The 24,041-nt window shown below is 52.5% G+C and overlaps 2 protein-coding genes across 6 annotated transcripts in view; one reads left to right on the top strand and one right to left on the bottom strand.

Annotated features, from left to right (window-relative positions):
- Positions 1–251: 251 nt before the first annotated feature.
- On the bottom strand, positions 252–22,279 carry HSF1 (heat shock transcription factor 1). 5 transcript variants are annotated; one of them, XM_058565165.1, is made up of 14 exons: positions 22,026–22,279; positions 6,220–6,328; positions 5,547–5,683; positions 5,111–5,235; positions 3,448–3,523; positions 3,312–3,373; positions 3,094–3,190; positions 2,869–3,005; positions 2,511–2,780; positions 2,030–2,113; positions 1,118–1,223; positions 977–1,042; positions 823–895; positions 252–740 (listed from the first exon to the last, which is right to left on the bottom strand). In XM_058565165.1, exons 1-14 carry the CDS (start codon positions 22,140–22,142, stop codon positions 535–537), a joined length of 1,665 nt encoding a protein of 554 aa, XP_058421148.1. In that variant the 5' UTR covers positions 22,143–22,279; the 3' UTR covers positions 252–534. The 5 variants fall into 5 exon arrangements, with proteins under 5 accessions (XP_058421148.1, XP_058421149.1, XP_058421150.1 ...); XM_058565166.1 differs by having other exon boundaries at positions 823–892; positions 22,026–22,278; XM_058565167.1 differs by lacking the exon at positions 977–1,042 and having other exon boundaries at positions 823–892.
- Positions 22,264–24,041, top strand: part of BOP1 (BOP1 ribosomal biogenesis factor) — a 28,208-nt gene continuing 26,430 nt past the window's right edge. Inside the window, exon 1 of the mRNA XM_058565164.1 lies at positions 22,264–22,671. Coding sequence (XP_058421147.1) covers positions 22,279–22,671 — 393 coding nt within the window. The 5' untranslated portion in view covers positions 22,264–22,278. The remainder of the gene's footprint in view (positions 22,672–24,041) is intronic.

Below are 24,041 nucleotides of genomic sequence, written 5' to 3'. Positions count from 1 at the left end.
AGAAGGGGTTTCCTGCAGGGAGGGCTTCCCCTCCCTGGTCCTTTAATAAAGAATGCTGAGCAAACAAAGGTCCTATGGAGTCAGGTGGGCAAATGTGTGCTGTGGGCATCTACCCTCCCTCCAAGGAGACCACTGCAGCCCAGACCTCCAGCCCCTTCTGAGACTCCTGCGCCCTGGGGGCCCCTCATCACGCACCCTCACCCACTGCACCACCCCAGGAAGGAGGAAACAGACACAGGGAGGCCACAGCGTAGAGCCTGTCCTTTATAGATCTCTGCCTGTCTCGTCCGTCCGTCTGTCCGTGTATATATCTGTATATCTCTAAGTAAGGGGAAAGGGGGACTCTTGTGTAAAAATCCAAAATACAATTCTGACTATGAACACCTGCAATACTGGTCAGTCCAAGTGGGGCAAGGAAGCCCCAAGCCAGCCTGGCACCGGGGGCCACACCCAGCCCCCCGTGCCAGGTTCCCCAAGACCAGCCCTGCACCAGGAGTGGGAGGAGGGCTTGGGCCGGCCCTCCTCCTGGGGCCTCTAGGAGACAGTGGGGTCCTTGGCTTTGGGGGGCTCAGAGCCCGTCAGCAGGGAGATGGTAGGGTCATCTGCGTAGTCATCCCCCTCAGAGAAGTAGGAGCCCTCCCCCAGCTCGAAGAGCACCGGCAGGTCGCTACTCCCCACATCCACGGAGCCCGGGTCCACCAGCAAGAGGGGCTGTGCCGTGTAGTGCACCAGCTGCTTCCCTGGGGGTAGGGGCTGGGTCAGGGTGCTGGCAGGTGGAAACAGGGTGGGGGATGGGGTGGGGGACATGTGGGCTCAGCTCACCTGAGTCAGGGCTGTTGCTCTCTGCCTCAAGAGGCCTGGGGGGCTCCTGGGGAGAGAGGAGCTCCTGGATCTGCTGGGGCAGGAGGGGTACAATGAGGGTTCCTGCTCACCCCCCTCCCCCAGGTCCCCCAATACCCCCACCCCGCCTACGCACGCTGGCCAGGCTGCTGTCAAGGTCGGGCAGGCTCATGTCGGGCACTGTCACCGAGGGGCTGAACAGCTGCAGGGAAGGGAGGGCAGTCAGGCTGTGCCTGTGAGCAGGGCGGGTGCAGGTGCAGGCGGGGGTGAGACTCACATCCAGCAGGGCACTGGTGTCCACACTGAAACCATGGCTCGTAAGCATGGTCTGCAGGTTGTCCAAATTGGAGTCCATGGCGTCCAAGTGGTCACTGAGCTCGGTCCTGGTCAGAGTGAGTGGGGCAGGTGAAGTGGTGCCCCAGGCACCCCCACCCTGATGCCTTCTTGCTGGCACTCACACCCGCCTGCCAGAGAAGGGCTCCCCTTGGCCACACGCACCCTGCTTGGGCTCACAGGAGGCCCTCTGAGGCGGGGCCCCTTTGCACACCCGGCGTGGGTCCAGTGGGGCAGTGTGTGCGTGGATAGGGCTGGGACGCTTAGTCCCTGAGGGGAGCGCTAGCTTATCTTGTCACCGTGAGGCCCTGTAAGGCCTCTGGCAGCACTGTGGGCTGGGCCAAGGCAGCAGGGGAACTTAGGAGGGGTTTCGACCTCAGAAGGGGCTGAGGGCAGTTTTCCAGGTTTGACAACGTCTTGCCTTGGCACTAGAAGACAGTAGGGATGGGGCAAGGGAGCTGTGCTCAGTGTGTGGGGGTCGGCTTCTCCCCCGGGACATGCCGGGGACTGGCAGATGTGACCAAGAAGGCCTTGGGCCATCTGGTGCACCTGGGCCATTGGACAGGTGGCCAGGCTGGCTCCTGGAGGTACCCATGGGGCCCAGCCCCACCCTGAGAGGAAGCTGGTCAGCACCAGTGGCTGTGCCAGGCTGGGAGGCCTGTCTCAGTCAGTGACTTTGGCATTCTGGCTTGGGCCCCAGAGTCGGGGGGTCCACTCCTCGCTGCAGAGGGGCTGGGATGCCCATTCACCAGGCAGGGCCCGGTGCGCCTGGCCAGGCCAGGGTCTGGTCTGCGGCTGGGGAGGGGCCCGAGCTCTGGTGGAGTCCTCCTCCCTCCCCGGTGAGGACAGCGCTAACCCTGGCTGGACTCGGCCATGCAGAGAGGAGGAGGGGCAGGGGAAGAGGCGGGCGACCCCAGACATCTGTGGAGTGCGAGCCAAACTGCAAGATACAAAGACAAGAGCCCCCCCGATTGCAGGTGGGAGCCGGGCGGGCTCCATGCCCCCCACCCTTGCTTGCTCAGCCTCTGGGGCAGGGCCTCTGCTGAGCAGCAGGATAGACACAAGGATCCAACGACCTGTCGCAGGAGAAGGTGACAGGAGCCAGGCCTGCATGGCCACACACCCTGGGCTTCTGCGGCAAAGGGGCTGTGGGACAACCTGGCCAGTGTCCATCTCCTTCTGCAGCCCCAAGCTGAGCTCAGCGCCTGGTCTGCAGGCTCATCCCCCAGTAGCCCCTGTGCCTGCAGGCCTGAGGGCCACCCTGTGTCCACCCCTCCAGGACAGTTCTAGCCAGAGGCCCGGCAGTGCTTCCATGGGCTGTGGGGGTTGGCACTCACTTGTCCAGACAGGCCACACTGAGGCACTTCTCGGGGGCAGAGGCAGGTGGGGGCGAGGGGGGGCAGGCCCCTGCTTCCGTGAGGGGCGTAGCCGAGGCGGCAGGGGCAGGCTCGCTCTCCCGCAGAATGGAGTCAATGAGGGCGGTTGGGGACAGGGGGGTCTCCACCACAGAGGGTGGGTGCCCGGGACTAGCCTCCTCCACCCGGGGACTCCGAGAAGGACTTGGGGGCTCCTCCTTGACTCGCACCAGGGGGCTGTCCGACAGGGGCCTGCATGTGGGGGACACAGACATCAGCAGGCACCTCTGCGGGCCCCACCCTTCTCCCGCCTCTGTTGGGAGGGTGACGCAGCCCCCACCTCTCATCTATGCTCCCGCCTGGGGAGGCCAAGGGGCTGCTGGGAGCCAGTTCAGTGATGTCAGAAATGATGGGTCCGGAGCTTGCAACAGCATCTGGAGAGTAGAGGCTGGAGCCGCTGTAGGCCGGAGATGGAGCCTGCCACCAAAGGGAGGTGAGCACGTGCGGCGTGTGCCTGCAGCACCCACCTACCCAGCCCAGGCCAGTCCGCCGCACTGGCGCTCACCGAGTAGGGGCCCGAGCCATGGATGTGCTCCAGGGAGTACTGCCGGCCATACTTGGGCATGGAATGTGCTGAGCTGCTGTCATTCAGCATCAGAGGGCTGTGGGGAAGGGGGCGGTTAGCTGCCTCCCCCGGGCCTCTGTGGCACCCAGTTCACAGCACATAGGAGACGGGGTGGCCCAGGGCCCTGTGCTGAGGGGCAGGCATCCCCAGCACCTCACATCTTTCTCTTCACCCCCAGGATCCGGTTCGACTGCACCAGCGAGATGAGGAACTGGATGAGCTGCAGGGCGGAGAGGCATGGTCAGCCTGGCCGCAGACAGGACCCACCGGGCGCCCCGCCAGCCCACCTCGCACCTTGTTGACGACTTTCTGCTGCTGGGCGTGCTTCTGCCGCAGGCTGGCTACCTCCCGCCACAGGGCCTCGTTCTCGCTGCAACAGACCAGGCATGGTCAGCAGGGCTGGCTTCCAGGAGCCCCAGGCTGGGGGCTCCATGAACATTCCACCCTCACCCGGGCAGGTTGTGGGGCTGTGGGTGACCACACATCACCATGAGCCCAGCCGCTGGCCTGTCCCCAACCCAGGTGAGGAGTGGCTGTGTGATGGAACGAGGCCCAGGCCAGTTCCCCTCCCTGCTCAGCTGCACTTCAAGGGGAGGACACACAGAGGTCTCAGGTGGGGGTCAGCTGGGGGCCCCGAGCTGTGCGGCTTCCAGGACAGGGGCTGGGAGCTGAGGTAGGATGCAGGGCAGGGAATGCTGGGTGGCACCCCAGGATCCTGGCTGAGACCTCCTGGGGCCTTCCTGGACACAGTCGAGGCAGCAGACCCTTGAGCGCTGTCCCCCCCAGCCTCCTGCCTGAGAACAGGAGGGAAGGCCAGGGGGACAGTGGCAGCCCAGCTCTTCAGGCTGCAGTGACATATGGGGGTTATCCTGTGCCTTTGGGGGGCTCAGGACCCCTCACTGGGCCTGGGAATGGCTCAGAAGTGGCCCCAAGGGGTGGGAAGGGCCACCTGAGCACTGTTCTCCCAAGCTGGCAAGCAGGGTTGTAAGCAGGCCATGGTCTGCTCTTTTGGTGGGCTAGCCCTGCTAAGACCCCCACATGTCCTGACATGGAATTGACCCTCTTGGCCTCACCTTGAGTGGTGCCCATGTCCTGGAAGGCCAAGTTCACCTGGCCCCATCTCCAGGTGTCACATGGCCAGTGACTTTTGCTGGACCCCAATGTGAGGCAAGTTGGGGCCCAGGAGCCTCCTCTATGACATGAGGGTCACGAGGACCCACCCCTTGAGTGGCTTTGAGGCCAGCTTGAGCCGAAAACAGCCACCCCAGGATGGGGTTCCTGAGGTCCCCAAGTGCATGGGAGGAGACCCAAGCCGGCTTTCCAGGGGTCCTGGCTGGGCGGGTGGAGCACAGGGCTGGTTAAGTGGTGGCCAGACATGCGCCAGGGGCAGGGGTTCCAGGAAGAACTCAAAATACTTCCTGATCCCCAGGCCTGAGATGGAGGTAAGCAGGAGAGGTGACCCCTGTGTTGAGTGATGCCGGGGGCAGTGGGAGCCAGCAAGAGGGCATGGCACAGTGGAGGGCAGTGAGGAGCACAGCCGCCCTGACCTGCGGGGAGGGCCTGGGGGGCTGGTGCGTGCGCTCAGGAGGCAGCGCTCAGAGCCCGAGGACACGGCCTGTACTCGAAGCCCGGCTCTGCCTGTTGCTGCAGGAACCGGGTCAGACCCCACCTCCCAGGACTTGAGGATGGCCCAGCAGGGGTCTGGGAGGGCGTGCCAAGTCCCAACCTAACTCTGTGTTTGGAGAGTGGAAGGCCTGAAAGCGTCTGTCATAGAAACTGCAGGAGGTGGGGCTGGTGGGAAGAGGCCCCAGGATGGAGTGGCCAGCTCCTGGCTCTGCACCCTTGGCCTGTGTCCCCTCCTGGCTGCTCCCTCCTCTGGCCACTCCCCAGGGGACTTCCTTGTCACACATGCCTCCCTTGCCCAGGCACCCGTCCCACTGGCCACCATGGAACCTACTGCTTCATGGCCAGAAGTTTGGAGTCCATGCTCTCCTGCTTCCCCTTCATCAGCTGCACGTCGGTCAGCAGCTTGGTGACACTGTCCTGGCGAATCTTTATATCTTCATTCTTCAGGGTGGACACCTGGGTCCCCAGAGAGAGCAGTTACTGACATGGTCCCAGGGAAGAGGGGAGGGCCTAGGACACAGTGGAAAGGGCCAAAGGGCTGCCAGTCTGGGGAGGGGCCTTCACTGCAGCGGCTGATGGGGTAATGGGCAGGGGGAGTCCACGATGGACAAGCGGGGAGGGGAGGGCACGTCAGGAAGAGGGTTTGGTGCAGCCAGGCCAGCAGGTGCCTGCTGCGCTGCCCTCGGCAGTGGATGGGCCCAGCAGGACACCGAGTGGATGTGGCTTCCCCTAACAGCCTGGAGGGAGGTCCGAGGCTGGCTACTCACACTGGTCACTTTTCTCTTGATGTTCTCAAGGAGCTGCTCCTGGCCGCGCAGGAAGCATGGGTGCTGGAACTCAGTGTCGTCCCTCTCTGGTTTGACCAGGCCGCCCTGCTCAATGTGGACCACCTTCCGGAAGCCATCTGCACGTGACGGGGTGGGGGCAGCTCTGCCTCAGGGACCAGACCCCCAACTACAACTTGGCCACTCCCCCACTGGTGGATGAACGGAGGCTCCTCGGGGGGGAGGACTGTGCATGGCATAGCTCCGGTCACGCCCACCACTGCCTTCTCAGAGCCCCTGCCTGCAGAGGCTGGGTGGTCTCGGTCTAAGGAAAACCCCACATCCTCACACATCACCTCCTCCCCAACACATGTGGCCATGTCCAGCTGGGGCTCTCGGAGCTCTTCCCTGGGGACTTTCAGGTTCAGGCCCACAAGGACCCTTCTCCCCAGGGAAGAGGCACCCCTGCCCCAGGCCCCGAGGTGTGCTGGGCTCCAGGTCATGCCCTTGGCCAACAGAGGGATCAAAACCTGGTGGCTCCATCCTTCACCACAGACAGGGTCAAGGAGCTGGGGTCCCGCTGTCTGTGGTCCACTTTCCAGCACACCCTGGTGGGGCTGACCAGACACTTGAGGAGGCCCTCTGCCCACCCCCACCTGGAGGGCAGGGCACTCACACATGTTGAGCTGCCGCACGAAGCTGGCCATGTTGTTGTGCTTGAAGTACTTGGGCAGCACCTCCTTGGCAAACTGGCCCTGGTCGAACACATGGAAGCTGTTCCCACTCTGCAGGAGACATGTGGGCAGAGTTGCATGCAGCTGGCGAGGCAGACGAGCGCCCCCTCCTCGAGTGGTGGGCAGCGCACACTCCCACCCTGTGCAGCTGGGGCCACAGGGGACCCAGAGGGGCCAAGGGGAGGCAGAGTTCGCTTCTGGGACCACCAGCCAATGCCTGGTCTCTGCCTCTCAGCTTTTATCCTTGCTGGAGGCCCAGGACTGGGTGATAGGAGCCATGTGGCCAGAGAGAGAGATGAGGGACCTCATCACAGCTGGGGAGCCCCTGTCCAGGGTTCTGGAGGTTCCCGGACGCCAAGTTTACATTCATGAAACACCACAGCACTTCAGGCTCATTCTTTAGGGAATCCCATTTTAGCTTTAAACTGCAAATTTCCCCCAAGAACAGCTAGGACCCCAAATTTATGCAGCCAAGAAAATGGGAACCTAATTTTAGTACTCTGGAGGAAAACACACAGTTGTATTCAGAAATGCAACTTCATTTTTCTTTTGGCATCTGAGATGAGAAATGGAGATTGTAAAAAAATGGCTCCACTACTATTCTTCCATTTCTTTCCTGACTTCAGTCCAAAAGCTACTAGGAGGAGCAATGAAGCAGGCCTCTGTGCTGGCAGGGGCCCTAGTGGCCCAGTGCAGGGTGCCGGAGCAGCGCAGACAGCGTGAGGGGGGTGACCACAGGGGAAAGCAGTGACAAGACATGGCTACCCTGTGCACCTATTAAGGACACTGGAAGCAGGCTTTCCCCTGTCAGAGTTAAAGACACGACAGAGAAAAGCCAGAGTGGCCCCTGGGGCTGCACTAGAACTGGAGTGCTGCTTCTCTACATCTAAGTCGATATGAAAACACAAAGACGGAAACATGAGGCCAGTGGCAACGGTGGAGAAAGGATCTCTGAAAATGTTCTCCTCCAAAGAAGCAGTAAACAAACTGGCAAAAAATGTTAAATCAACTTTTTCTGAACTCTGAAAACTAACCAAAAGACTGTGGCACTATGGGGAGCATTTACTGAAGAAGAATGGTTGAATTGCACTAAGATTAGTGAGCTGTGAGGCATTTTAACTCGCCCTCCCCACTTACTCGCCTGTAGCTGTGAGGACCAGCAGCTGAAATCAGGAGAAGAACCAGCACCCCTGCAGCCCCTGGGGTGGGGATGGGGCTGCAGCTCCTTCAAGGCCCTGTTCCCAGAGAAGTATCGTTGGACCCGTATGAAAGCTCCCTGGAAGATTCCACTTGCAAGGCTATCTTTGTTTGATTTGACCCGAAGCTCTCCCAGTATAAAAAACCTTTTTGCTAGGGATGTTTGTTGAAAACATCTAGAGGCAATTTTTAAACTTTGTGGCTGCCTAAGACAGTAGATAACAGTTGGAGCAAACAACAAGCTAATCAGAAAATTTAAAAGGAAGAGCTGGGGAATGAGACATTGAGAGGGGCTTTGAAAGCTCCAAAATATTCCTGGGAATCCAGAAGTCACATGCATGTGTAGGGCTGTGTGCACACTCAGGAAAGACGTGAGAAAGCCCTAATCTCTCACTTCTGGCTGACTCTGAGGCTCTACGCAAGTAGGAAGCAGAGGATAAAGTAGAGCCGTCAACTGCCTGGCTGAGTGTTGAAGGCACACCCAACACAGACACAGAGTCCCCCACAAAGGCCAGGAGCTTCACTGGTTCCAGGCATTAGAGGACATTTCTGCCCCTTTTACTAACCTGACCACTAAGCTAATCGAGCAAAGACTTCAGTGGCCACAAAAAACAAAAAATACAAACTGTCCAGAATTAGTTCAGAAAAGTCACTAAACAAACAAATAGCAACAATTACAAGAAACAGCAACCAATCCTGGGGAGAGGGGATAATCTGATACCCAGAGTTTAATATATGCCACATTATATTAATCGAAAGTCCAGTTTTCAACAAAAAATTATGAGACATGCAAAGGAACAAAGTATGGCCCATACACAGCAAAAAAGCAATCAATAGATCTGTCCCTAAGGAGGCTCCGATGTTGCACTTACCAAAGGCTTTAAATCAGCTATTTTAAAGATGTTCAAAGAACAAAATGAAACTGCATCTAAAGAAATAAAGGAAAGCATGAGAATATCTCACAGATTAGAGAATAACAATAAATATAGAAATTATAAAAATGAACCAAATCGGAATTCAGGAGTTGAAAAGTATAACTCAGATGTAAAATTCACTAGAGGGGCTCAAGAGCAGATTTGAGCAGGTATAAGAAGAAATCAGCAAACATGAAGACAGGTCAATTAAGATTATCCAGTCTGAGGAACAGAAAGAAAGAAAAATAAAGAAAAATGAACAGAGCTTCAGCGACATGTGGGATACTACCAAACACCAACATAGGCATAATGGGAGTCCCAGAAGGAGAGGAGAGAAAGAGACAGAAAGAATATCTGAAGAAATAATGGCCAAAAACATCCCAAATTTGATGAAAAATATCCAGGAAGCTAAACAAACTCTAAGTAGCATAAACTCAGAGATTCACACCTAAACACTTAAACTGTAGAGAGCAAGAGACCAAGAGAGAACGGACTCATCGTGTACGGGGAATCCTCAGTAAGATTAACAGCTACTTTCTCATCAGAAACCGGGGGGCCCAAAGGCAGTGGGATTACATACTACAGGTGCCAAAAGAAAAAAAGCTGTCAACTGAGAATTCTATATCCAGAAAAACTGTCCTTTGAAAATGCAGGCGCAATTTCCACTTCTGGAACGGCAGTGTGAGGAGGGCCAACGAACCATCCCCAGTGGGACAAGCAAAGTGTATTTAAATCATTTAGTCTCTGAATTGTCCTAAAGGCAATACAACAAATGAAGAAACATTTATTCCAGAAAACCTACTGAAACACTGTAGAACACTGAGTCTGTAGCAAATGAGCCACAACCCGCTCCCTCCAGTTCACCCTGATTGATGCTACACTCTGGGAGGGTACGGCCAAGAGGACGGGGAGTCCTCTCCCTCAGTTTCCAATGAAGGCTTACTGTATCTCACTGAGAGGGGAAGACCACCAGCATTTCTCATCCTGTCTGACTCCAAGTTGAAGAGGCTACATTACTGGTGATTGCAACCAAAAGGGTGCGGGTCCCCTTATCCACTCTGCCCCTCCCCATAGAATGGAGGCTCTACCCCTGGCATGGCAGGCTGAGAACACTGGGGCTCTGACTGCCCTCACCCCAGCTAGCATGGAGGGCAGAGTATCCATGCCGGGAGAGGCAAGCTGAGAATATTCGAGGCTACTGCCCTGCGCAGTACCCAGAGGAAGGGCTCGGAGAATTTGCCCAGAGGAGAGGCAGTCCAAAGGAGCGAGTTCTGAAGCTCTCCCCAAGGGAACTCACTTAATTTGAAACAGTGTGTGAACAAGTTCAAGCCCAAAGGTGCTCCTGAAAACAACAGCTGCTCCAAATTAAGAGTAACAAGCTAAGCCCTGGTCAGCTGTTCACACAGGAAAGAGTTAAGAGCCCTCCTGGGCTCAGAACAAACCTCAGACACTGACCTCAAAAACTACCACTGCTCAAATTTAACTAGACCAGGCTGCTGAAGAATTTGTGCCCTAGGGCATTGTGAAAAACAATATAACAATCAGGCATTAATTATAGAGCCTAAAGACTGGGTATAATACCATATGAGGCAGTGAATTAACAGAGATCAAAGAAAGAGGAGATAGAGCTGGCCTAGCCAAGTCACAAAACAAGCAAGCAAAAACATCAAAAACCATCACAGGATGAGGAGAATCACCCAGAAGTACTACATTACCTAAAATGTAGTTTTTCAACAAAATTACAAGACATGTAAAGAAACAGTAAGGTGAGACTCACACAGGAGAAAAAAGAGAAAACAACAGAAACTGCCTGTGAGAGAGACATGTCCGACTTAACCAAGACTTCAAAGAAGTCATTATAAATATGCTCAAAGAACTAAAGGAAATCAAGAAGTAAAAGAAGGCGAGACAACAGTGTTTCATCAAATAGGGAATAACAATAAAGAGATAGGAATCATAAAGAAGAGCCAAATGAAAATTCTGGAGTTAAATGGTACAATAACAGAAATGAAAATTTCACCAGTAGGGCTCAACAGCAGATGTGAACTGGCAGAAGAATGAATCAGCAAACTTGAAAATAGACTGACAGAGATTATGAAAGCTGAAGAAGAGAGAGAAAAGACAATAAAGCAAAATGAATGGAGCCTCAAAGAAATGTGGGACACCTTTAATTGCAATACCATACACATAATAGGAGTACCATAAGAAGAGAAGAAAGAAAAAGGACCAGAACAAATATTCAAAGAAATACGGCCTGAAAACTTCCCAAATTTACTAAAACAAAAATCCATAAACATCATATGTCTCTCCATTTACTCAGATCAACCTAGTTTCCTTTCATAAGTGCTTTTATAGTTTTGGCATACATAGATCCTGTACATTTTATTAGGTTTATATTTAAGGACTTAACTTTTGTGAGCAACTGTGATATTAAAAAAAAATCCATTTCCTATCATTCATTGCTACTATGCAGAAATACAACAGATTTTTGTGTACTGACTTTGTATGTAGTGACCTTGCAAAACTCGTTCTTTAGTTCTAGGAGTCTTTTTCTAGATTTCTTAGGATTTTCTATGCGGACAACCATGCTATCTGTGAATAAGGGCAGTCTTATTTCTTCCTCTCCAATATATCCGCCTTTAACTTCTTCTTCTTGTCCTAACGTATGGATAGGACTTCCGGCACAACGCTGACAAGAACTGGTGAAAAGAGACATCGTGCCTTTTTCTGATCTTAGGGGAGGCATTCAGTCTCTTACCATGAATAAGTATGATGTTAGGTGTAGGTTTCTCTGTAGATTCTTTTCTATCAGCCTGAGGAAGTTCTCTGCTATCCCTAGTTTCCTGAGGTTTTTTTTTTTAATATCACGAACATCAAATTTTGTCAAATGCTTTTTCTGCATCAAATAATATAATCATGTGGTTTTTCTTCTTTAGATTGTTAACATGGATTATATTGATTGATTTTAAAATCCAGAACTATCCTTGCATTCTTGGGATAAATCCCATTTGTTGTGACATTATTCTTTTTGTATACTGAATTTGATTTGTTAATATTTTATAGAAGACATTATGAAGGATATTGGCCTGTCGTTTTCTTGGGCTGTTTTTGTCTAATTTTGATATCAGGGTAATGCTTGCCTCGTCAAATGAGTTGCAAAGTGTTTCCTCCTCTGCTTTTCTGGAAAAGACTAGGTATAATTGGTGTTATTTCTTCTTCAAATGTTTCACTTTGCCACTGAAATCATTTGGGCCTGGAGATTTCTTTGGGTGAGTTTTGGCACTTTGTGATTTTCAAGGCGTTGGTCTATTTTATCTAAGTTGCCAAATTTACATGCACAGAGTTGTTCACAGTATTTCCTCATCATCCTCGTACTGTCTGCAGGGTCTGTAGTGATATATCCTCTTTCATTCCTATATTGGTGATTTATGTCTTCTCTTTTTTTCTTTTGTCAGTCTTGCTACAAGTTCCTAATTTTGACCTTTTCAAAGAATCAGCTTTTGAATTCATTTATCTTATTTTTTACTGGTTTCAATTGCTTTCTTCTGTCTTTATTATTTCCTTCCTTCTGCTTGCTTTGGGTTTACTTTGCTCTTCTTTTCCTACTCTACTAAGGAGGAAGCTTAGAAGCCATTCTTATTTTCTAATTTAGTCATTTCATGGTATAATTTCTCTCAAGCACTGCTTTAGGTGAATCTCACACATTTTCAGAGAAGAGGTATTTAGGGGACTGGTGGGGAATGTGTGTGGCACAGGAGATGGAGATCCTCTAAGATGGAAGATGAGGGAAGAGAACATGGCTCCTTCCAGGACTGCACCCTTTTATCTTGATGTGGGCACTCCCCAGGCTGCCACTGTGCCTCAGTCTCCCCAGGTGGCATCTATCATCCATCCACATGACTTAAAGCATACCCCGTTTTGTTCTCAGGACAGACTGTTTGCTGAGCTGCACTCCTGCTGACTGGGCATGTCTACAGAGCTGGCCACCAGGAATGCCGCCACCCACCCCTTATTTCTAAAAAGGAAGATATCATCTACATCAAGTTTACCATTTTAAGTACATAGCTTGGCCAGTTTTTGACATAGTTGTTTACCACCACAGGCATGGATGAGAAAACAATTCCATCACCCCCAAGCTACCCCTGTGTCCCTTTGCAGTCAATCCCCTCCCTCATCCCCAGCAACCACTGATCTGATTTTTGTCCCCAGGGTTTTGCCTTTTCCAGAATGTCATATAAATGGAATCACAGAGCATGTAGCCTTGTGGTACCTTTCACTCAGCATAGGGCCTCTGAGATGCAGCCAGTGTTGCACGGGTAAGCTGTCCGTGCCTCTTAAATGCCAAGCAGTACTCCACTGTAGGGACACCCCACAGTCTGCTTACCCACTCACTAGCTGACAGACATTTGGACTGTGTCCTGTTTTTGGCTATTATGAGGAAAAGTGCTATGAACATTTGTGTCTGAGTTTTCTCCTTCTAGATGTTTTAGTGTTAGCTCTTATAGTCCATCATTCGTCAGTTTTTGTATATGGTGTGAAGTAAAAGGCTCACGTTTCTGCTTATGGATGTCAATTACTCCAGCACCATTTGTTGAAAAGATTATTCTTTCTCCATTGAATTATAGTGGCACCTTTGGCAAAAATCAGTTACCCTTAGATGGGTGGGACTATTCCTGGACTCTAGTCTGTTCCATTTATTTATGTTTATAGCTATGACAATATCATTCAGTATGGATTATTATAGCTTTATAGTAAGTCTTGAAATCAGATAATGTGAGTCTTAGAATGTTGTTCTCCTTAAAAAAAAAAAGGTTAGCTGTTCTGTGTCTTTTGCTTTTTCATATAAACTCTAGGATCAGCTTATCAATATCTACAAAAATGTTGGCTGGGATTTCACTGGAATTGTGCAGTATCTATTCTCATTTTACCAATATTGAGTCTTCTGTTTATGACCATAGCATTTCTCTCCATTTATTTAGGTCTTCTTTAATTTTTCTCAGCAATGATTTGTAGTTTTCAGTGTATAAATTTTGTATACATTTGCAAGATTTACCCCTGTGGTAACTAGCCTACAGATGGCCCCTAATGATCCCTACCTCCAGGAGTTCACACCTGTGCCATCTCCTCCCATGATGAGGAGGAAAGCTTGTTCTTTGTGACCAACAGCATCCAGCAGACATGATGGTTTTCAAGGACATATTCCAAAAGCCACCTTGGGCTCTTGCTCTCAGAGAGGCAAGCTGACATGTGGTAAGCAGCCCTAAGAAGGAACTAAAGTCTCTTGCCAACAGCCAGCGAGGAACTGAGGGCTGCCAACAACCCCTTGAGTGAACTTGGAAGCAGGTCTCCTATCCCCAGCTGAGTCTTGAGATGCCAGCAACCTCATGAGAGACCTCGAGCCAGAATCAGTTCATGACTCTCAGAAACTGTGAGATGATGTTTACTGTTTTAAGCAGTTAAGTCCGGAGGTAACTGGTTACACAGCAATAGATAATACAACCACCGAATATTTTGTTTTCTGATATTATTGTAAATATTTCCATTTTCAACAGTTCATTGCTAGTGTGTAGAAATATAACTGATTTTTGTACACTGACCTTGAATCTTGTGACCTCACTAAACTCATTGATTAGTTTTTTTGTGTGTGTGTGAGAGGAAGATAAGCCCTGAGCTAACATCCGTGCTAATCCTCCTCTTTTTTGCTGAGGAAGACCGGCTCTGAGCTAACATCTATTGCCAATCCGCCTCCTTTTTTTTCCCCCAAAGCCCCAGTAGATAGTTGTATGTCATAGCTGCACATCCTTCTAGTTGCTGTATGTGGGACGTGGCCCCAGCATGGCCGGAGAAGCGGTGCGTCAGTGTGCGCCCGGGATCCGAACCTGGGCAGCCAGTAGCGGAGCGCGCGCACTTAACCGCTAAGCCACGGGGCCGGCCCTCACTGATTAGTTCTAATAATCTTTTTTGTAGATTCTTTGGGATTTTCTATATAAATGATAATGTTTTCTATGAATGGAGACAGTTTTATTTCGTACTTGCCAATCTTTATGTCTTTTATTTACTTACTTTTGCCATATTGCCTGACCAGGACACCCAATACATTGTTAATGAGAAGTGGTAAAAGCAGATATCCTCGCCCCTTTTCCAGCCTTTGGGGGAAAATATTCAGTTTTTCACCATTAAGTACAATGCTAACTGTAGGTTTTTTGTAGATGCTTTTTATTAGATTGAGGAATTCCTCTTCCTAGTTTGCTAAACTTTTACCATGAATGGATGGGAATTTTGTCAAATGCTTCTTCTGCCTCTTGAGATGATTACGTGGCTCTTCTCTTTCTCTGCTGGTGTGGTGCATTACACCAACTGCTGAATGCTGACTGCTCTCCTCTCCAGGGCTCTCTGCCGTCTCATGCCCCACACGGTCTCTGAGAAGTCACCATCATTCTCATCTGTGTTCTTCTGTGTGCAGGTTCCTTTATTCTTCTGGCTGCTGTTAGGATCTTCTCTCCACCACTCATTCTCAGCAATGTGACGGGGATGTGCCTTAGTAGGTTTTTTTGTACTTATCCTCCTTGGGAGTCACTTAAATTCTTGGCTCTGTGGGTTTACAGCTTTCAAAAAATTTCAACCATTTTTTTTGTGTGTGTGTGTGTGTGAGGAGATCAGCTCTGAGGAGGATCTGCCAATCCTCCTCTTTTTTTGCTGAGGAAGATTGGCCCTGGGCTATCATCCGTGCCCATCTTCCTCCACTTTACATGGGATGCCACCACAGCATGGCCCGCCAAGCAGTGCGTCAGTGCACGCCCGGGATCTGAACCGGCGAACCCCGGGCCGCTGCAGCAGAGCGCGCGCACCCAACCACTTGCGCCACTGGGCCGGCCCTCAACCATTATTTCTAAACAGTTCCTCCCCTCTTCATTCTCCAACTGTGTGTTAGACCATGTGCTGTTAGCTCTATGAGGCTCTGCTCACGTTTTTCAGTTTTTTTTCTCTGTGCATCACTGTGGATAGTTTCTATTGCTATTCTAGTTCAGTGAGCTTTTCTTCTGCAGTTCTAATCTGCTGTTACTCTCCTCCAATGACTTACAAAAACAAGCTTTTAATTTTAGAATAATTTTAGATTTACAGAAAAATTTGGAAGATACTACAGAGTTCCCATATACCCTACACTCAGTTTCCTTATCATTAACATCTTGCATTATGTATGGTGCACTTGTCACAAGCAGTGAAGCAACAGACTTTATTATTAACTGAAGTCCTTATTTTATTCAGATTTCCTTAGTTTTTACCTAATGTCCTTCTGTTCTAGGACATCATCCAAGATATTACATTTAGTTGTTATGTCTTACTTTCCTCTTGGCTATGAGTCTCTCTTCCTGGTTTCTCATGACCTTGACAGTTTTGAGGAGCACTCATCCAGTTCTTTGCAGAATGTCCCTCAATTTGGATGTGTGTGATGCTTTTTCTCATGATTAGTTGGGGTTATGTAAGTTTTGGAGAGAAGACCACAGAGGTGAAATGCCCTTCTCATCACATCATGCCAGGACACACACTATCAACAAGGCTCATCACTGCTAATGTCGACCCTGATCACCCGGCTGAGGCCTTGCCTGTCAGGTGTCTCTACTGTACAATCACACACCCCCCACCCCCCCACCCCTGGCTTTTCCATCCTGTGCTCCTTGGAAGGAAGTCACCATGTGCAGCCCACACTTAAGGGGTGAGGAGTTATGAGTCACCTCCTTGAAGGGGGAGTATCTACAAAAATAATTTGGAATTCTTCTGCATGGGAGACTTGTTTCAGTGACATTTTGTTCAATTTCCTTGCTTTCTATATCTTCCATTTCTCTGTCTTCATGTTTTTGCTTTACTTCCTTAAGCACGTAGAGCATTTTTATAATTGTTTTAATGTCTTTGTGGGCCAATCCCATCACATCTGGGTCTATCATGGTGACTATTCCTTTGTTACAGGTTACATTCTCCTGCCAACTGGCTCATCTATTAGTTCTGACTGGATCCTGGACACAAGGATCTCTACGTTGTGTGTGGGTTTTGCCGCCTTTCTTTCAAGAGTGCTGCACTTTGAGTTCTGGTTAAGTTTCGTGTGGATCAGCCTGATCCTTTCAAGGCTTGTTTTGAAGTTAGTTTACATTGTATTTGAGGTAGCCTTTTCTCTGGTGCTAATTGAGCCCCACTTCCAAGCTGTGGCTCTTCTGAGGTCTCTGTTGAATGCTCTGTATGTTCAAAGTGATCTCTCTGCTCTGGCTGTGAGAACTCTGATAACTCACGGCCCTATGTGAGCTCTGGTGATTGCTCACCTCATAGCTCCTCGGCAGCTGTTCTCGCCCCAGAAGTTCTTAGGCTGGCTGCATAGGTCTCACCCTATGGACTGGCGAATCAGTACTCAGCCAAAGACCCAGGGGGCTCACGTGCAGACTCCTGGAGCTCTTTCTTGGTGCAGCTCCCTCCTCTCTGGCACCATACCCCGCCAATTCTAGCTGCCTTAGCTTCTCCAAAGTCTGGGCTCCGTTAGGTTCCCCCTTTCCAGACTACAGTTTGAAAACTGCCTCCAGGTAGAAAGCCTGGGCACCTGTGTGGCTCACCTGTCCTTCCTGCTTTCCAATCCTGAACATTGTTCAAGGGTTAAGTTCACGTTGAACATGTCCTGCAAGCCCTACCTTAAGAGCCATTAGGAGTTTCAGAGGGTCGGCTGGTGACTCCATCACAGAATCCAGTTTCATCTTCATACCTCAGTGGTTCAAGCACCCTTCTCTGCTGACCACAGGCAATTCTTGGAAGAGATCCTAGCTTATCCTTGGATATAACGAAAATCTGTGATTGGAAATATGGGGGGACCAGGGATATGGGGGAACCAGGGAGAAGTGGCTGCCCAGCTGCTGACTGGTAGGCAACGCCTTTGCCCCCCAAAATGCAGTTTAGTAAATGCCAAGTCTTACTGTAAATTCAGAACCTGTGGCCATATTTTCTACAGCACTGCAAACAACCTGAAATGTATAAAAAATTCTGCACGTATGTACATTTTTATAGAGACAGGGTCCTTGCCTTTGAATATTTTCTCAAAGGGCTCCATGACCCAAAAGGGTTAACAACCACTATTCCATGAGGGAGCACCTGTACTTTTCAAGTATCTGCCTAGAACACTTTAGTCCCTCATTTTTGTCCCTGGCCAATCCAAAAACTAGTCTCTGTGATGTGCTCTGGTCTCCTGGACATGGCTGGCTGACCAGTCTCTGGGTTCCAGGAACACGGGCTTTAGGAGCAGTGTGTGGCTGGAACCAGTGTTTGAAGTGAGCGCTGGAGCCACGCAGACACAGAAGTGGAGAAACCCAGTCTGAAGAGTAAGGTGACAGGAGGCACAAAGCTGGGTGCAGAAAGGGGAGGCCACTTTGGTCCTCCTCCCCCAGTCCTAGTTTTGTCCTTATCTGAGGGCCACACCATCTATACTGTTCTCACATCATTTTCTTGTTTCTGCTCAAGTTAGCTTTAGTTAGTTTCTGCAACACAGGCCCCACGACCAACCCATCTCTCCTAATCTCTGGCCACTGGCCCCTGCACTCAGATCTCCAGGCCTACAGAACACGTGCCGCTTGGTGACTCTGCTTACTCTGTGGCCATCAGGGTCCAGAGGGAGGAGACTGTGGCGGCAGCTGCCAGTGCTGCCAGGACCAGGAAACATTCAGGGGGCTGGCCTCCTTCCTTTCACAGCCTGTGAGGCCAGCCTCCCTTCCTCCCTCCAGACCTCGAGGAAAACTTGCAGTCGAAGGTGCAGCCTCTGGGGTCTACTAAGCATGAGGGCTCCAGCCCAGCCCCTTGTGATACTTGATGGGAGGTGTGTACTCATTCCAGGGTGGGTCCTGCAGGCCCCACTGACCCCTCCCTGGTCCTTTAATAAAGAATGCTGAGCAAACACAGGTCCTATGGAGTCAGGTGGGCACACGTGTGCTGTGGGCATCTACCCTCCCTCCAAGGAGACTACTGCAGCCCAGACCTCCAACCCCTTCTGAGACTCCTGCGCCCTGGGCCCCTCCTCACACGCCCTCACCCACTGCACCACCCCAGGCAGGAGGAAACAGACATGGGGAGGCCACAGCGTAGAGCCTGTCCTTTATAGATCTCTGCCTGTCTTGTCCGTCCGTCTGTCCGTGTATATATCTGTATATCTCTAAGGAAGGGGAAAGGGGGACTCTCGTGTAAAAATCCAAAATACAATTCTGACTATGAACACCTACAATACCGGTCAGTCCAAGTGGGGTGCAGGTCTAACTAAGAAAGCAAGTGGGTTGGGGCCAGAGTCTTGACCTGAGGGCAAGGGCGGGGTCTCCTGCTGCACTCTTCTCAGGAAATGTGGAGTGCCTGGTAAAGGCAGAGGGGGCACCAGCTGGGCTACAGTGGACAGCGTGGATTTCAATCTACTCAAACGCTCCTCTAGATCTTACTTTAAGCTTCCTGATGTCTTTGAGACTCAGTTTTCTTATCTATAAAACGGCCATTTGTCACCTCCTTGCACAGTTGTGGATAGAGCAGAACTGATACACGAGAAGGCTTAGCCTCATGATGCACAGAAGGACTGAACAAGGACAGCTGTGCTACTATCTGGCAGCCGTTACTGCAGCCATCCAGGTTCAGGGATGCCCCAGAGCCTCGAGGCCCTGCAGTGCCCCTCACAGCCTGCTACTGTGGTACGGTAACCTGGGGTGCTCCTTCAGCATTTCAGGGCAACTTCCAGATCCTCAAAGGCGGGGCCCAGAGGGCCTGCCGGGTCCTGCTGGCTGGCTGAATGAGCTCGGCAGGCTTGCTGGGCCTTGCCCGGCTCTCAGAGCCAGGGGAGGAGGAGTGGCCCCGCCTGTCGTGGGACCTCCAGAAAAGGTCCATGGCCAGTTCTGAGGGCCCAGGTGTGACCAGGTCAACTCCTCAGTGGTTTCACAGGGAGGTGGCAACCTAACTGCAGGACTGCTCTGCCCCCAACTCTCCACCTAGAGACCCAACCGCTCCAGAGTAACCCTCTGACCACCAGCACTCATACCAGCCACCTGGAACGGGCCCTGGCCTCAGTGACCTCCAGTTCCTAGGTCTCTGGGATTTCCCCCAGCCCCCACACAACCCTGTTGGGGTCATTCTTGCTCCCAAAGAGAAGAGAATTGCACTGATCAGGCTGGGACTACAGTGAGGCCAGAGAGGCGCTAACCGCCAAAATTTAAGGAGGCCCTCAATCTCAGGGCCTCCAGGTGCAGATGGGCTTAAAAAGAAGTGCCTCCTTAAACTGTGCCCCTGGGCACCTCCTGGCCTCACCCAGGCAGGCCTAATTCATGGAGCGTCCCAGCGGGCATGGGAGGCAGAGGAAACAGCACAGACTATAGGTCAGGAGAGCTGCGGCGCATCCCCAAGCCACACTCACAGTCACCATAATTCCCTCCCGTGAGCAGTGGGAGCTGCAGTGTCCTGCAGGACCTGTCCGGGGATCAGCTACATCTCTGAAGGCCCTTGCTTATTGAGCTGAAACACCATACCGAGTGCATCTTTAATTGGAGAAGGGTTTAGGGGGTGGGAAAACCAACACGACTCTCTAGGGGCAGTGACTTGTTGGCGTGGCCCTCAGGCTGGGCAGAGGAAGCACAACGCTGTCTGAACCTGGCCCTACTGGCCAGAGTTTCTGGGTCTGGAAGCGCCCTCCCCAATCAGCCTTGAGAGTCAGCCACCGCACCTCTGACTTCCCCTGGTCCCCTGGGTCAAACGCAGAGGGGTTCTTTTGGCAGAATAGTGGGTGAGAAAATTACAGCACCAAGAGCACGGACATCAGTCTTCCAAGGCCTCTGAGAGCTGGACTCTGGGCTGTGAGTCTGCACAAGTCCCTGTGTGGACTTTTTTAACAAAGGCCGTGGGGCTTGTGTGGGCATCCTCGAGGCCACCGGCACAGGACCACCTTCTTTCTTGTGCCCGGGCAGCTCCACAACCCCTGCCCAACCAGAAAAGGGCTTCCTTTCACCGCTGAGCTAATGCTGTTTCTGTACTCATTGTGAGGGCCACCCCCACTGCTGTGTCCTGCACCAATCACACCCTGCTCAACCGGCGTACAGACCAGGTAGGATCAAATACTTGAGCTCCAGCCAGCTCCCCATCCCCCCAAGGGAGAACACACCAACAGGGCTCATGAGCAGTGTGGCCACTGTGCGTGGAGGCTGTCACAGGCCTGATCATATCCGACTTTCCTGCTCGAAGGCCTTGCCCAGAACACAGGCTGCAGGTCCTGGAGAGTACACTGGTGGCATTTCACACACATGCCTCACACTCTTTCAGCAGAAACAGCAAGAAAATTAAGGGGCAGGAAGGATCAATCTAGTAGGATTAAGCTCGGAATATCCCAGAGGATCTCTGATGCCCCTCCCTGAACTGAGTAAGAGTGTTTCCTGCGAGTTAAGGGGAACGAAAGAGAGGGGACAGGAAGGCTAAACGAAGACGGAAACATGGGGTCATTTCCTTTGGTCAGGAAAGTTCAAGGTCTAGAACAAGGGGATGGTGGTAACACGACAGCCTGTGGGAAAGCACACTGCCCCTCTTTGGGACTTGTGCCCTCCATTAAAGAAACAGGCACTGGGGAACGGAGGATACCCACATGGAGACGTCACTGGGACCAACACAAAGTGTCTCCAATAAGAAGGCTGTGTGATTTCTAGACTCTTTATTCCCAAACGCTCTACAGGCAGAGCAGAGCTTCAGCAGGCAACCCAAGATTGAGAGAACCTGGCCTACAACTCAGGGCAAGCTGCATTTTTTTTTGTTCCTAATGGCTAAAGAGTGTGAAAGGGAAGTACTTAGTAGTTAGTAAGCAGAGTCTAAGAAAGCGGGAGTTTTGGCCCTCAGGAGATTCAAGCATGTTTGGAGGTGCCCAGAAGCTCTGCACGACCATGGCGGCCTTTCTCTAGGCCACCCATTTGCCAGCCCTGGGCGACGGCTCCGGCCTTCCCCGGACACGACGTCACAGCCAGGATGTGAATAGCAGATTCTGGTCTCCAACTCCAGACACAGTCTCTGATTTACCTCTGCAAACCGGAGCTGTCCGGTCTTGCAGGGTCAGATCATGTAAACCAGCCTGCTGCCAGGCAACTGGAGACAGAGACGTGAATAAAGACGCCCTGTGAGGAATGAAAAACAAAGCCGCTTTTGGGAAACGCAGCTCTGGTATTTGGACACGGGTTCGAGGTCAACCTGAACTTTATGACGTTTTACTTTCTGCTTTCGCTCCCTTTCCTTTTGCACTAGAGCAACGCCCTCCGATTCATGCGCCAAGTCCTGATTTTCCCCGCATAGCTGCCGACCACACCACCCTGGTAACTCATTTGAGAAGACACAGAGGGCCACCTGGGCACAACGTTCGCCAGCGAAACTGGGTGCTGTTCTGAGGACAGACACACTTCCGCAGTTGTCCAGCAGTTAGCAAGAGACCAAAGAAGGAGGAGCCCTCCCTCCTCACCCCAGAGAAACGGCGTGGGCAGGAGCCAACGAAGAGCGGGCCTCGGAAGCTTTTCCTCCGAACACTCCCTCGGGACTCCCCGCCCCCACTCCCGGGCCGGCGAGGCGGGGGCCTGGCTCTGCTCCTCCCCGCGCGTCCCGCCCCGGCCCCTCACCGGGCTCCAGCAGATAAGCGCGTCGGTGTCCGGGTCGCTCACGAGGGTCCACAGCTTGGTCAGGAAGGCCGGGACGTTACTGGGCCCCGCCGCGCCGGGGCCCACGGACAGATCCATACCGGCAAGGCGGGGAGAGGCGGAGGTGGCGACCGCGAATATGTGCCGAGGGCTCGGCTAGCACCGCCGCCACGCCTGCCGCTCGGGCTGCGCCGCCGCCGCCGCCCGCTGCGCACACACAGCCCCGGGGCCCAGCATGGCCGCCGCCATCTTGCGACGGGCGCGCTCCCGCCGGCGCCGCCCGCCCGCGTCTCCCCGGCGCGCGCACGCCGGCTCTGCTCCCCCTGGCTCCCCGCCCCGCCCCCGCTGGCCCCGCCCCGCTGGCCCCCGCCCACGCGCCTGCGCGTGCTGGCCCCGCCCCGCCCCACCAATGAGACCCGGCGGGGTGGGCAGGCCGCACCCTCTGACCTCACGAGCCCCGCCCCCAGGCCCACGCGACCGGGCCGCTGCCGGAAGTGGCGGAGCGGGTCGGGACAGGCCGGGGAGCATGGCGGGCGCGCGGGTTGCGGGGTGTGCGGCGGCGGCGGCGGGAAGGGCGCGGCCCGGGAAGCGGCTGCCAGAGCCGGAGCCGGCGCTGGCGCCGGAGGAGGTGACAGCGGGCTGCGCGGAGCTGGAGCGGGAGCAGGGCGGCGGGGCGGGGGTTGCACGTGGTGGCTTCTCGGCCCTTCGGCCCACGGCAAGCCCGCCCAGCGTGCGGTGGGCCTGGGAATGAGAGGAAGAAAGGGTCGCTTGTCCTTTGGAGCAGGTGGCCTTGTGGGGGGCCTACTGGGCAAAGAGCACCCCCTGTGCGAGAGGCGGCTGGAGTGGGGGCGGGGCGGAAGAACAGTCTGCGCAGGAGAGACAGGAAGGAGAGCTGGTGTCCTGTGCAGCTAAGTTATGCATCTTGCTATTAAGAAGATTTGAGCTTGCACCTTATTAAATACTTATATGTTTATACACTGCTAGTATGTTAGATCCACTGTAAAAGTTAATGAAAATATGAGAATAAGAAAGCTTGACTAGAACCCAGTGCCTGCTGCGTTAGTCACATCCTTTTGACTGGACTCGTAGCCGCTCCTGCTGTTCAGCTGAACCCCAGCTCGGTTGTGGGGGTGTCATCAAATCTGGGTCGTAGAAGGCATGTACAGTCGAGCCTCTCTCAGCGGACTCCACTTAGCTGGATTGTCAGGCTGCCCCTTTGCCTTGTGACCTGTCCTCTTGCTGCTCCCTGCCAGCAGGCAGGTCTGGGCGCCAAGATTGCCTGCTTCCACCACTGGGCTCTGCTCACCAGGAGCACTTGCAGCTGTGTAGCTAACTAGATATTGGAGATAAACAGCAGGAGGGAGTGTATATCAGAGTTGCTTCTATGAAAACTAAGTCGAGTGCTGTGGAATAACTGGTGAGTGCCAGATGTCCAGTTAGGTGAGAGACTTTTAAACTGTTGAGAAACAGTGAAATGTAGGATTCTGCACTCAAATGCTTTCTAAGTCTACAAGTTCTTGTTCCACTTTTAAAAGACAACCACTGGGCCTGCCCACTGTGTTGTGTCCTGTAGAATTAGGGATGTGATGGTGTCTAGTCAGCAGAGCTCTGCTCTAGTCCTACCCTACGAGGGGGTGAATGGGTGTATTCTTGTTTTTAAGTAAAGCTTACATCATTTTTATCACTCTTGAACCGACTGTTACTATTTACTGATCAATTGTTGGTCCTAGTCTGCTTGGATATGGAGGCTTCTACTTCAAGTGGGAAAAGCCCCTCAGGGGTTCTGGTCCTCTCCTGGCCCCAGCCCCTGCCCTATTGCCCTCATAGCTCTGGGGCCTTGAATGCCAGGGCGGGGTGCAGAGGATGGAGAGCAAGTGTTGGTAATGCAATGGAACCGAGCTCTAAGAAGGGGACATTGTTCTTGAAAAGTCCTTCCCCTGTGAGATGCTAGCAATTAAATGTTCCTTCCAAGGGCAGGCAGCTGTGCTGTTGGCAGAG

The sequence above is a fragment of the Diceros bicornis genome, chromosome 21, assembly GCF_020826845.1.
Source record: "Diceros bicornis minor isolate mBicDic1 chromosome 21, mDicBic1.mat.cur, whole genome shotgun sequence".
Classification (NCBI taxonomy): Eukaryota; Metazoa; Chordata; class Mammalia; order Perissodactyla; family Rhinocerotidae; genus Diceros; species Diceros bicornis.
This window is presented reverse-complemented; position numbering and strand designations above follow the sequence as displayed.